Source organism: Panthera pardus, unplaced genomic scaffold, assembly GCF_024362965.1.
Source record: "Panthera pardus isolate Hobbes unplaced genomic scaffold, ASM2436296v1 HiC_scaffold_22, whole genome shotgun sequence".
Classification (NCBI taxonomy): domain Eukaryota; kingdom Metazoa; phylum Chordata; class Mammalia; order Carnivora; family Felidae; genus Panthera; species Panthera pardus.
The window spans coordinates 1,519,657-1,532,922 of NW_026526788.1; the positions used below are offsets into that span (position 1 = coordinate 1,519,657).

Sequence of the window (13,266 nt, forward strand, 5' to 3'; positions counted from 1 at the left end):
CCCAGCATCAAGCATCTCGTTTGAAAGAGGGCAGGAAGGTTAAAAGGCCTTATGTTCACAAACTCTTACCAGAATAATAACCGCGGCATAAAGAAATGCCTCCATCTAAGGGAAAAAATGTTCTTGTTTGATAGAAATCACAGGTAAGACCTGCGTAGAGTCTGGAATTCTCTAGCCGACTTGGCTTCCGTTCTGCCGGAATAATACTCGGTAGCTCTGCTCATGCCCTAGCGTTGCCGTGTGGGTGTCTCGGCCAGGAGTCCACTCCCAAGGCCGCAGCTCACAGTTCTCATGTTTCAGTGCAGCTGAGCTTAGATTCTGTCAGGATGAAAGCAGCCCCGTGGTCGGCGTTTTGACATCTGGGAAAAACGGAAGAGCGCGCTGGGGACCCTGGCGCGGTCCCTGCCTCCAGCCGGGGCAGCAAACGCCTGAGGCACCCCGTGCCCACGGCTGCCTCCTCTCAGGGAGTGATTCTCTCTGCCCGCTCACCCTCGACCTTGCTCGGCACAGAATAGGGCCCGTCCACGGGACGGCCGAGGGCAGGGCGCGCGCGTTGGATGGGGGGCCCCAAGGTCCCCTGGAGCACAGCGTGGTTAGCGATGGCAGGCGGTGGGTTTCACTGAAACTGCCTGCCACGAATGCCTGCCTTTTGTGGGGTGGGATCCTTTGTTTTGTTTGTGATACCTACTCCTGTCTTTTGTTCATTTGTGTTCCAGGACAGGACTCGGGTCGTGTCCCCCATCATCGACGTCATCAATATGGACAACTTTCAGTACGTGGGGGCATCCGCTGACCTCAAAGGCGGTAAGCACGGCTCCTGGTCCCCCCCCCCCCCCGCCTTGCTCTTGCTCTCTGTGTGGCGTCTGATCGCTGCTCCTTCTCAGCGTCTCGAGTGACAGTGACAGCAGCTTTCACGCTGCCGGTGCACGCGCCGCGAGCAAAGGGTGTCTCTGTGCTCGACAAGTGGGATCTCCTAAAGAGAGCGAAAAATAGCCTTATTTCCCTTAGAGGACTTCCTGTGTTTCCTATTCTTCTCTTATCTCGTTGGCCTTCTGTGGCTGTTATGACACGTGTGGCTCAGTACACACGACTGGTGTCATTTTTAATCGGAAGATTAAGCCTTCCCAGGTCGGAGTCTGGGATGAGGATCCGCCAGAGCTGACAGGCCATGTGCGGTGAGCATCAGAGCTCAGCATCGGGCCTGGCTTTGCCTCGCCTGTGACGCCAGCTCCTCTGACAGCGACAGCCTGCCTCTCCCTGGTGGCAGAGCCATCCAGGTCACCTGCCCTGCCGCCCGGGTCACCCGGGTCATCCCCAATTCCCGCTGACCACCCAAGCCCGCTCGTCACCAAGTCCTGCCGATTTTACCCCTTTGCGTGGCTTGGTTGCAGGTCCCCCCCTACACCCCACCCCACCTCCCCCCCGCCGACCATTCACATCCTGCTTCACTTTTGGGTCACCTCAAGTGTAAGTGGCCACACCAGCTTCCTGTTGATCCTCATAGCCTCCGGATGTGTTCTGTCACACCCAGCCCCCTTGGGGCCCCGTTGGTGACTTTTCTCGTGCTCTTCACGTTCCCAGAAATTATCACAGGCCCCAGAGAACCCCTGTTTGACTATACCGTGCTGGCTGCACGTATCGGCATTTGCTGGGTTAGAAATTCAAGCCGAGAACTTGTTAAAACACGAGGCGATGCAAATATACATCCAGTTGTCCATCAGAGTGCTGATCTCGTACGTCCTACAGCTTCTGGAAAGCTCCATCATGGGCTTTTGAAAGAGTGAGCCTGAAAGAGGCACTTACATAAGGTCTCATGTAAATATAAACGCGGTTTTGACGTGGCAGACCCCCAGAAGGGTCTGTGGACCCCCGCGGGCTCCTGGACCTTGCCTGGGGACACGCCGGTCTCATGCAGGGCTCCATGGTGCTGGTGGCAGCGTAGGGATCACACTGGCCCCTCGAAGGGACTGGTCATGTGACACGCGGCTCTTACTAGTGTCTTTCTGTCCCTGGGACTGTGGGGTGGGGGTGGGGCAGGGGTGGCTGGTGACACAGGGCTCTGCCACCGCCCGGTCATAAACGCTCTGTGCTCTGAACCTCGGCCGGTTGGCGGTCACGCCTCTCGGAGCCCGGCTGAGAGCCAGGAGGTCAGCTGAGACCGCTCAAAGCAGCTGAAAGAGACGTCAGAGCCTGTGCCTTCTGCGTGTGTAATGTCTTTGCTCTCGACCCTTCCCACCTACGGTCCACGAAGTCTTTTCTACCTGCCCAGCGGCACCCCAGTTGCTCTGTGTGAACCTAGGGGTCGCTTTGCCCGTCTTCCAACACCTTGAGTGGATGCCAGGAGGACGGACTGTTGCGGACAGACACAGGAGCCACTGATGGCCTGGCACGGAGAGAAGAAGACCGTGAAACTCTCAAACCGGGCGCAGCCTCAGGAAACAGAATGCCGGGGCGGTCCGGGCGACTCCGGCTTTTGGCCCCACCTGCCAGCTGACCTCTGCTCCTCCGCGTGCCCGTCTGAGAAGTGGGGTGCTAGTGTCGTGGGCAGCGAAGGGATGAGCCTCGCCGGCATGAGGTCCGTGATGTGGCCAGGCAGGTCCCCCGTCCCGAGCCATCGGCATCGGGGCCGTCGCCGTGGGAGGGCTCTACGCGCATCAGGAGACACCGAGTTCAAAAACGATTCTCGGCAAACAGTGAGGCGGTTTGGCCGCTTTAAAGGGGACAGATCCTTAGTTATCAAGAAAGCGTCGGTCTTCAGAATGTCTTCGTCCCCGAGGACTTGCAAGAGCGGAGATTTGATGGGCTCTCTTGCTCCCAGAGCAGCTTCCTGTGTGAGAGCCAGCGCAGGGACCCAGATGCTCTGCGGGGCGGGGCTCAGGCCTCCTGCCGGGGTCGGAAGAAGAAGAGGCACCAGGTTTACTCCAGAAACATTTTGTCAGATCCCTTTAGGGGGGAAAAAAATCAAGGACGGCACTTTTAGCACGTTCTCAAAACCTAACATAGTTTGTCTGTTTGGACCAAATTAATAAAATAAGAATGAACATTCACAAGCAGCGAGCGGTGGTAACGTCACCTGGCCCGCTGGGGCCTCTGCGTTGTCTGCTGACCACACAGGCAGGACGTTTGTCGTTTCCCTGGTTGAGGCAGGCCTCGGGGAGAGCTGGGCTCTTCGGGAAAGCCAGTGTGGGGCCTGCCTCAGTTTCCTCCCTGGGCTCCCGTCTCTGCCGCCTGGCCCCCCCAGCCACTCGCCTCTTCTTTGCTAGCCTGTGGCACTCGGCTGGTACCAGCGGGGGGGCCTTTGTGGTCCCATGCCTCTGGAGGGGCCATCTGGCGTACCGTGCTGGCCCGGGAGACCCCCGGCTCACGCCTCCCACCCTGCCCTGTTCAGGCTACAGACGTGGGGGCTGGCGGGACAGCCAGACCTTGACCTCAGAGCACCCCGAAGAGAGATCCGAACCTAGGCCTTGCACGGTCCCTGCTGGTCCAGGCCCCATGGCACAGAGCTGGAGGACAGATGGCCCTAGAGTAATTAGGTTCAGCTGCCAGACCCTTGGAAACGCAGTATCGTGAGCCCCCTGTCACCAAGAAGTGGTCTCCTCGTGCATCTCTGGAGCATCAGCGGGTGGGGTGTGTGGGCACCCACGGCTCGGTGCGGGGTGCCTTCTGAGTAAGGGCGAGACACGGCAATACAAACATCAGAAACCACGGGCAGGTACCGGGCCTACGCTCGGCTGTCCAAGCAGCCTGTGGCTTCTAGAAGTGACTTGGGACGGCGGCCGTATTTCTCAGAAATTGCAGCTTGCTGCCTGCTGCGCTGGCAGCCAAAGGAAGTATTTGGCTCATTTTCGTCAAAAAGTGGTCCCTCTGCACCCCCCCACCCCAATATGGTTTGGTTGCAGCCAGGAGATGCTGAGAGGATCCCAGGTTGCAGGCCCAGGGACCCTGTGTTCTTGTCCCCTCCCCTGGGTTCTTCTTTTGCCCCAGGACAGTGTTGGAGGCCCGGTGGCAGATTTGACTTTGTCCCTCTTTCTTCTCTCGCCTCCTTACAGCCCTCGGGTGTGCAGGGTGTCTCCACACGGACCCCCCTTCTCTCCCTGGGTCCGTTACCCTCAGGCATTTTCATCCTAGGAAAGCCTGACCCGCGTTTTCTGTTCAGAGGGAGCCTCTCCAGCATGCGCCTTCCCTGCCGGTCTCTTGCCCAGGTCCCCCGGGCGCCCTCTCCCTCCTGCTGCGACTTTCGTGGTCACGCTCTTTTCTTGTTTGTTTTTTTTTTTTTTTTTGCTGTGTGTGGTTTCAGTGAGTCCAGTCCAAACATCAAATACAAATACGTCTAAGCCGTGAGGGACGGAGGTGCAGGAGCACAGTTCGTACTTATCGGCGCCTTGTGTTTTGTGTCTTTTCTGTGGCCGGCAGGTTTTGACTGGAACTTGGTATTCAAATGGGATTACATGACGCCCGAGCAGAGAAGATCCCGCCAGGGGAACCCGGTCGCCCCCATAAAGTAAGTGCCGGGCATCCTTTGGGGTGCCCTCACAGGTGAGACCCCAGGCCCCGTGTTTTCTAGAGACTTAGTTAAGCCCTTCCTCTCCCTGCTGGCACTTGACATTGAGTTCTCAGGGCATCTACTGGGAAGGAAGTAGGGGCTCAGTTAACTGCCTCTCAGGCTGACCAGGAGACACAGAGGTGATGGGTCGCATCTAACGTGAGGAACCAGCTCCAGGATAAGGGCAGCTGATATTATTGGGTCGCTTGCAGAGTCTCCTGAGAGCTTATACGTATCGTTCTTTGTAATCTTCTAAGGAAATGGAGGCACGGAAAGGCCACCTGTCAGTGAGTGCCCCCGGCTTCAGTGGTCACTCTCTCATAGGGGACCGGGTCCGGCCCCTTGCGCTGTGGGAGCGTCTGAGCAGGGCAGGTGGGAAGCATTTGAAGTCAGCAGCGGAAAAACAGCGACAGCATCCTGAGCCCCGACTGGGGAACGGTGGCTGTGGCTTCGTTTTTAAGCTCACCTTATAGACCTGACCTTGGCAGTAGAATGCAGGAGCGCTGTCCTTGACCTTTGACCTCTCCCTCTCTTCCCTTCCACCCTCTCTGCCTTTTCAGAACCCCTATGATTGCTGGAGGGCTGTTCGTGATGGACAAGCTCTATTTTGAAGAACTGGGGAAGTACGACATGATGATGGACGTGTGGGGAGGAGAGAACCTGGGTACGTGTGAGCCTGCATCTTGGCTCTCCAAGCCTGGTGAAGCCGTGGCCTTCCGCCCAGCAAGGGCGCCCGACTGAAAAGCGGAAGCTTGGAAGAGGCTGTTAGGCAAGAGCTTGTGGTATACAGGCGGCCAGTTGGCAACCAGCTATAAAGACGTTAGTCACCGTTCATCAGACCCCGTCCGTCCCCGAATAAGTATCGATAACATACCTTTCTCTCTTCAGGGTGTCTTGGGTTGGGCGTTAATTGTTTTTTTTTTTAACGTTTATTTATTTTTGAGACAGAGAGAGACAGAGCATGAACAGGGGAGGGGCAGAGAGAGAGGGAGACACAGAATCTGAAACAGGCTCCAGGCTCCGAGCTATCAGCCCAGAGCCCGACGCGGGGCTCGAACTCATGGACCGTGAGGTCATGACCTGAGCCGAAGTCAGACACTTAACCGACCAAGCCACCCAGGCGCCCCTTTTGGGTTGGGCGTTAAAATCTGTCACCCTAAGTTAGAATGAGGGATGCTAGAGGACAGACACTGTCTTTGAAGGAAAATGCAAACTTTTCAAAGTCGTGTGGACCCGAGGGTTTGGAAAGCGAGCTTAACAAACGTGGGGAAGTGCTTCAGGCTGTAGGATTTGCTTTCAGCCGTGTAGAGTGGAAAGTGAGTCCGGGCCAGCCTCGTGGGGTTGACCACAGTCCCGGAAATCAGACGGCGTGAAGAGGCCTTGGCATTTAATCCCTCCTTGACTACTTTGTGAACGGTTCTCATTTAGTTTGATTTTTTTGTTTGTTTTTACTAACCCATGCTAATCGTTTTTCCTCAGGTTTAGGGACAGTGAAATTTCATTTTTTAACGTTTATTTTGGAGAGACAGAGAGGACAGAGTTTGAGCAGGGGAAGGGCAGAGAGAGAGGGAGACACAGAATCCGAGGCAGGCTCCAGGCTCCGAGCTGTCAGCACAGAGCCCGATGCGGGGCTCGAACTCACACACCGCGAGATCATGACCTGAGCCGAAGTCGGACGCCCAACCGACTGAGCCACCCAGGCGCCCAATTCTATACAATGAAATTTTATAGACTTTGGTCTGGGTTAGTACCTGCACCATACTTACTGCATTGAGATGAAAAGATTTCTTGTTTTGTTTGATTTTTGCTTGGTTGGTTTTGTTTTTTGTCGTTGTCGTCGTCGTTTTTTGCTGGCAGTCCTGAACTGATTCTCCTCAGCTCTTGACGCTGTTCGGTACCATCCGCCCTTGGGTGGGCAAACCCTGGGAGAAAGCAGGGCAGGGACAAAGGAGAGGACAAATGATGTCACCGTCAGTTTTAGGAGTTTTTACCCGTAACAGAAACTTTGACATTTTTTGTTAGTTTAGAAGAAAAAAGCTTGCCGCGCCTGTTTTATTTCTCTGACTTTATGATGTTAAAGTTAGTGATGGCGTCTCCTCTGTGGAGATTTGTCTGCCTCGGTTTGATGTTGAAAGCTTCTTTGGGCTCAGTAACAACACTGGGACAAAGGACCATGAGTCAAACTCCTTTTGGTTGTTTTTTTAATGACACGGTGACAGGTAGGAGGACTTGTGTGAAAGTCGTTTGAGCACGAAAGGCTTCAGAAGAATGATTAACCTTCTGAAGAGACTTCCGCGTCACCCTCGGTCCCCAGGCATCTCCTGATGGCTTCGTGCAAATCTCGCCGGCCGGGACCACCCAGCAGGACAGGGCTTCACTTAGGTGACCGTGGTTTTCAAAAGGTGTGCTGTCAGCTGAAAGCACGGATTAGGCCGATGATGTGGCAGCCAGCCTTTGTGTCACCGAAGAGTGTCGATATAAATACCAAAGGGGACATTTCACCAGAGACCTGAGGGAGGGGAGGCCGTTTTCTTAAATGCCCTGGAGTTTTTGTTGGTTTGGTTTTTGTATTTATGTAGCTGTGCCATGAGTGAGGTCCCGCGGAAGGGCTTGAGGGGCCTCGGTGGGGGTGGGGCCGGACAGGGAGGAAGGGGCTGGAACAGTCCCTGCGTGGGTGCCGTCTGGCATCGTCCCTTCCCTTGCCCGGCTCCGTAAAGCCGCTCTCGAGGAGTCTCCCACTGGCTCTGGAGGGTGAACAGGCGTAGGGCTTCAGCAAGAGAAGTCCCCAATCTGAGTCCGTTTGGCACCTCTCTGACTTCTTTTCTGAGCGCCGGGTGGGTGCACACCGGTGGGTGTGGACGTGTGTCGGGAGAGGAGGGGTGCTCCGGGTAACACCCAAGCCCACCTCGAGGTGCACCCCCCCCCCAAACCACTGCACCTTCCGCTTTTCCTAGCTGGCAACGTAAGTCTAACGTAAGCAGTGAAAAAGAAAGACGGAGAAGCTGGTCCCCGGCCCCTGTGAGACGTAGGCGTTAGGCTCCTTGGACACGTGATTTGTCCTCTGTGCCGTGTCCCCACAGCATTAGCCAGATGCTGACTGCTTCCGGTGCCTCATCTCATTTTGTGCTTGCTTTCTTTTTTTTCGGTTGAGGTGTAGTTAGGCACGGCGCCACGGTTTCGTTAGTTGCGGGTGCGCAACCTAGAGACTTTCGCCAGCGCTGTGCGTCTCGTTTCATGCTTTCTTGAAGGACCGAGGTCCTGCCCGAGACCTCACGGCCGGTTGTTAGCAGAGCCGAGAAGCAAACAAGTGGCCTGATCCAAAAGCCACCAAGTTATCCTGCGTGATCGTTCCCAAGTTGTAGCGTCCCCAAGTTCAAGTGCGATCAGAGTTGAACGTAGTCGTACTTCTGTGTGGCCTTCCAAATCTCCCGCCAGGTCTCTGAATGGGTCCCTTCCTGGTTTAACACATGCCCTCCACGGAAGCCTCGGGGCCTTCCTAGCCCCCAGATCGAATGTTCCAGTTAGGCAAGCGTATATTTAAATTTCTATTCTCCTGAAACGCAGAGAACTTCTTATTCAAAGCTTTGTTGGACACGGAGAAAGTCAGAAACCCGTCACGGCAGAGACTTGGGTTGGTCATGACCCTACATTTTTCAAGGCTGCGAGGGAATTGGTTATGAAAGGCCCACGGCAGCTGCATGGATCGCTCCTCTCTAGCCAACGAGGGGTTTCCTACTTGAGTTTGCTAGATCCAGTCCTGGGAACTCCCGTCGTGCCCGAGGGGGTGTTACGTGCCTTCAGCGGTGCGGTCTGGGCACCTGCTGCCACAGACAGGGCTCTGCCTGGAGGATTTATCCAGCAGCTCGCTTGTGGTGTGCCCTAATCCCACCTTATTTCTGACCCTTTTATACTTCCAGCAGTGACTGCTAACTCTGTGCATTCTAGCTCGCTTCCTCACCGTGTTCTTACGGGTGTGAAATGATGCCGAGGAAGTGCCCTTTTATACGAACCATGAAGACTGTTGCGGTCGCTGAGATGGTTGGTGAGGAGGACAGGTGCCTGGTCAGAGGGTGCCAGGCTGTTCCAGAAGCCAGCCACGCGCCGAGCTCTTCCCCAGTACAGACACTCAGGGCAGTGTGTGTGTTGAAGTTGGCCTGAGCATCTCATTGCTCCTGCAGGTAGATTCTGTGTCGAAGCAGGTGAACCGTTGGTTACTGACCAGTGAAGTCCATGGCCAGCTCTGAGGGTTCTGTGCTACTCGGGCGTCTTTGGTCATTACCACAGTCCAAAGGCACCTGTGAACTTTCCAGGTGACTTGCAGCCTGCTAATAATGCACAGTTCTGGATAAGCATAAATTTTGGAATTTAAGGGGAGGGTCGTTTTCTCCTGAAGAGAGAAAGTCCAGCTGCTTACTCGTGGTCAGTGCCCTGAAAATAAGCTGTAGAGGAAGTTGGCTTATATGGTGGCCGGTTATATCTGACATCGAAGCTCCATTGTGGGTATTTCATGCTTTTTAATTCATGGATGTTTATACCCCTTCCTGGTGCCTTTTCTCACGGTGTCGATACAAAGCAAGTGCGGACGTAATAGCCCCTGATCACGAACCCGCTGGTGAAGAACTCAGGGCAAGCATTTCATCAGTGAATACCTGTGATGTCGCACGGATACGCGAGGTCTTGTGCCCGGAGTCCCTCCATGTTCAAAATAGACCAGAGAATCACACTTGTCTGCAGGTGTCTCGTCTGAATCTGAAAAACGTTTCTGCATGCTCTTTTGTTGTTTTTTTGTTTTTTGTTTTGTTTTAATTTGGAACCGAATTCTTGAATGCAAACATGGGATTTGGTAACACGGATCTAGCTGACTCCATAATTTGGATCTGTGCTCAAATCTAAGCTAGTAAGTGTCCCAGGGTAGGGAGTTTGTTTGACATTCTTCTTTTTGTCTACACCACTTCCCATTTCTGTAAAAAAAACACTGCTGTGGAGACACCCTCTTGGTGAACCGCAGTACGAACTTTCGTTCCGTCTCTTTTTTTTTTCTCTTCAACTTTATTGAGGTGCCGTTGACGATTTAACGTTGTGTATATTTAAGGCACGCAACTTATATTCGCTACAGTCAGGCTGATCTGCCTGCACATACTTTCTTGATTGTGCTATGGAGCCAGGAGATACTGGGTGTGTCCAGTGTCCCCACCGTAGAATGTTCAGGACCAGGTTCTGGAAGGAGGCAGGCTCCCTGTTCACATCTCCTTCAGGAGGCGAGGGCACGAGAGCCCTTTGATGGGATACTGGCAGGTGGATGTCTTGTACCCTGTCTGGGGTGGCTGCTGCTCAGAACAGTCCAGGGCTCCGTCAGTCACCCTGTCTCATTCATCGCCTCAGAGATCTCGTTCCGCGTGTGGCAGTGCGGCGGCAGCCTGGAGATCGTCCCCTGCAGCCGCGTGGGACACGTGTTCCGGAAGCAGCACCCCTACACCTTCCCGGGTGGCAGCGGCACCGTCTTCGCCCGGTGAGTGGCTATGAGGGGCTGAGCGGGGACAGGAACACCGGTGGCCACCACCACCCAGACGGGACTTAACCTCGGGCTGTATAGAAGCAGGTGTCCTTCCCTGGGGTGCCACTCAGCAAGGACGGGGACCGACTGTGCCCACAGCAGCACGGGTGCCACTCACTCTGCTGAGTGACAAGTTGCATGGTGTTTAATCCCGTTTCTAGGACGGTGTCAGAAGGACACAGCTACGGTGACAGGGAGCAGACAGGGGTGGGGTGGAGGCGTGAGTACAGGGGGGCAGCCTGAGGGGTGTCCGGGGTGACCGTGCCTTCCTGCATCCTGATGTGGTAGTAATGACACCAGTCTGTACCCGTGTGAAGGCTCAGACAACTAGACACTCCCCCCCCCCCGCCCCCCCGCTGGCAGAATGTGTGAGAAAACGTTATTGTGAACAAGAGGAACTTGATATATTACCATTCAGGGCACCGTATGTGAACAACGCGAAAGTCAGGCCATACTAAATTCACGCCAAAAAGACGCGGCGTATGGAAATGATTTATGGTAGATAACAGAAATATCTTCGCAAACGTGAAGATACCAAATCAAGAATTTTCTGAAGAAGACAGGCCAATTACCCATCGTGGGCCTACGGGTGTCTTCTGGGGAATTCTTCCAGATGCTAAAGATAAAACGGCACGCAGGCCCGTGGCCAGCCTGGCCCCAGGGAGCCGGGAGCGGTCAGCCCCACATCTGAATAGCTAAGTAAGACTGCAGCCACTGATAAATGCTGCGAGAAGGATCAGAGAAGGATCACCGGTGGTCACGTGGTTGAGCGGGAGCGGACTGGACACGGAGGGACCCTCTGCGCCCTCGTTTCAGACCCAGAGGTGGGAGGGAGGGGCTTTGGGCTCCTGGGGGACAGCGCTCCCTGCAGGACGAGCAGGTCCTCGGCGCTGAGATCGGTGTCTGCCACCAGGTGGGCCCAGAGCCTAGGGAATAAGGGGACAGTAGACAGGGTGGGAGAGCTCGACCGGCCCCAGCCAAGCACCCTGTAGGTGGGGGGAAACTCGGGATGATGTTTGGATGCCGGGGGGGGGGGGGGGGGGGGGGCGCGAGTTACCGTAGGCACCTGACTTTTGAGCAGGTATCTGACTTCTCTGTTTTAAGCTTTAGCGAAGTGTTCATGGCCTCTGGGCAGAGGGTGGTGAGGAGGTGACATCAGGAGGAACCGATGGCAGGGGCGGGGGCCCAGGCAGAGAGAAGGTGGCGCGGACGGGGCTGTGGCTGTGACAGCGGAGCGCCGACAGGCAGCGATTACGGTGGCCTGGCTGTGGCCGGAGACCGGCAGCCGGGAATTATGATGAGCGAGCCCCAGGCCTGCGGTCAGCTTTGCCAACCCGGTGCCCCCACCGAACCCGGAGAGCTGGAGAGAGAGCAGAAGTGAGCCCGGGAGAACAAACAGCCTCTCTCTGGTCCGCTGTTTTACAGCTTAGATTTCAAGTGCAGGTTGCACACCACGCACGTTATTCTTACCCGGAAGTGAAAATTATTTCAGCAGAAGTGAAAATGTCAGCACGGAGGGTCTGAGTTCTGGGAGCCTTCAGCGAGGCCAAGTATCAAATAAAACTTCCGGCCAAATTACCCTCTTTCAACAGTACGTCCCTTCCCGAATGCCGTCTGACGTCATTTCTGCTCTTTACTAGAAACAGAAGTATTTCTTCTACAGCGAGCTCCACAAAATAAACAGTGAGGGGTTTGTTCTTTCCCGGGGACAACATGAGATTCCTCCCAAAAGCCTCTTGTGTGGACGTATTAAAGCCCTTGGTCGCTACCAGCGCAAGGTATCCGTTAACATACACATGCACAGAACATTGCTTTATGCAGTGTCATTTTTAAGCCGTTTAGAAGGGAAACTTCTTCGCCATAACTTATGGCCCCTGAGAAGTCTGCGCACCAGAGGCCCGGACAAAAGACTGACCCAGGCCCCCAGAGATCTGCTGGCCTTCGGCGCATCTCCGCGGCCCTCTGCCTCGGCTGACTCATCTAAAAGATAAGGGGGCCGAATTAGATGGTTTCTGAGGTCCCTTTCCAGTTCCGCGTTCTCTCTGGTTTCCTCCGATATGCGGCATTAAGTGTGTAAGTATTTCACCATTAACAATTGGGACTTCACGACGAGAGCTAACACGTATGTGGCGATTAGTGTGCGTCGGGCTGTTTCTCAGTACTTTGCCAACATTAGCTTACGTCATTCTAAAACCTTATGAACGAAGTACTCTGATTGGTCCCCGCTTCAGGGATAAGGGAAGCTGAGGCGGCGAAAGCGTCATCCCTCCGGCCAAGTTCACACAACCGGAAAGCACTTGAGCCAGGTTGCCACTGGGGGAGCCGGGCTCTGGACTCCACGGCATTACCACATACCGATCTTTTTATCTAGATGCTAAAAGAGGCGATAGAACAACACGCAGAGGACGATCTCATTTATGTAGGTTAGTTTTTTTTTTTTTCAACGTTTTTTTTTTGGTTTTTTTTTTTTTTTTTTTTTTTAATTTATTTTTGGGACAGAGAGAGACAGAGCATGAACGGGGGAGGGGCAGAGAGAGAGGGAGACACAGAATCGGAAACAGGCTCCAGGCTCCGAGCCGTCAGCCCAGAGCCCAACGCGGGGCTCGAACTCACGGACTGCGAGATCGTGACCTGGCTGAAGTCGGACGCCCAACCGACTGCGCCACCCAGGCGCCCCTATGTAGGTTAGTTTGTCAGCAAATGAGTGAGTGAGGAATGAATGAATGAATGAATGAATGAGTTAATGAATGGAGCAAGTAGCCCCAGTGGGATCCTGCCTTGTTTTGCCCCTCCCGTGTGCACATGTGGGCACTGGCACTTTAGAAAGGGTAAGGCTCTGACCCACCTGCAAATCCTTGCTTCACGTCTCTGGTTGTGGCAGCCACATCCCTCAAGACCAGTTGAGAGTGGGCCAGTTGGGTGACGTCATGACATGTCCAGTTTGCTTCCTACAGGCCCCTCAAGAGACTGTAGGGTGTTGAGTGCGTGCTGGAGTGTATGTGTGAATTAGAATCTACCCGGAGGCCAGAGATGGCCCCAGTCAGAAGAGCAGCCTGGCGGTGGGGCACATCCCTTAGAGAGGGGTATTGGGTTTTAGGTTTCGAGTTAATGGCGAGACTTCACCAATGCGATTGAAACCCAGCGGTGTTAACTTACTTTCTTACCGGAC

General features: G+C 54.6%; 1 protein-coding gene across 1 annotated transcript in view; it reads left to right on the forward strand.

The window, feature by feature from the left end:
- The window catches only part of GALNT2 (polypeptide N-acetylgalactosaminyltransferase 2), a 191,553-nt gene that overhangs the window by 160,657 nt on the left and 17,630 nt on the right, over positions 1-13,266 (forward strand). Inside the window, exons 8-11 of the mRNA XM_053910186.1 lie at positions 717-804; positions 4,414-4,501; positions 5,104-5,207; positions 9,926-10,052. Of these exons, the coding sequence (XP_053766161.1) occupies positions 717-804; positions 4,414-4,501; positions 5,104-5,207; positions 9,926-10,052 (407 nt within the window). The remainder of the gene's footprint in view (positions 1-716; positions 805-4,413; positions 4,502-5,103; positions 5,208-9,925; positions 10,053-13,266) is intronic.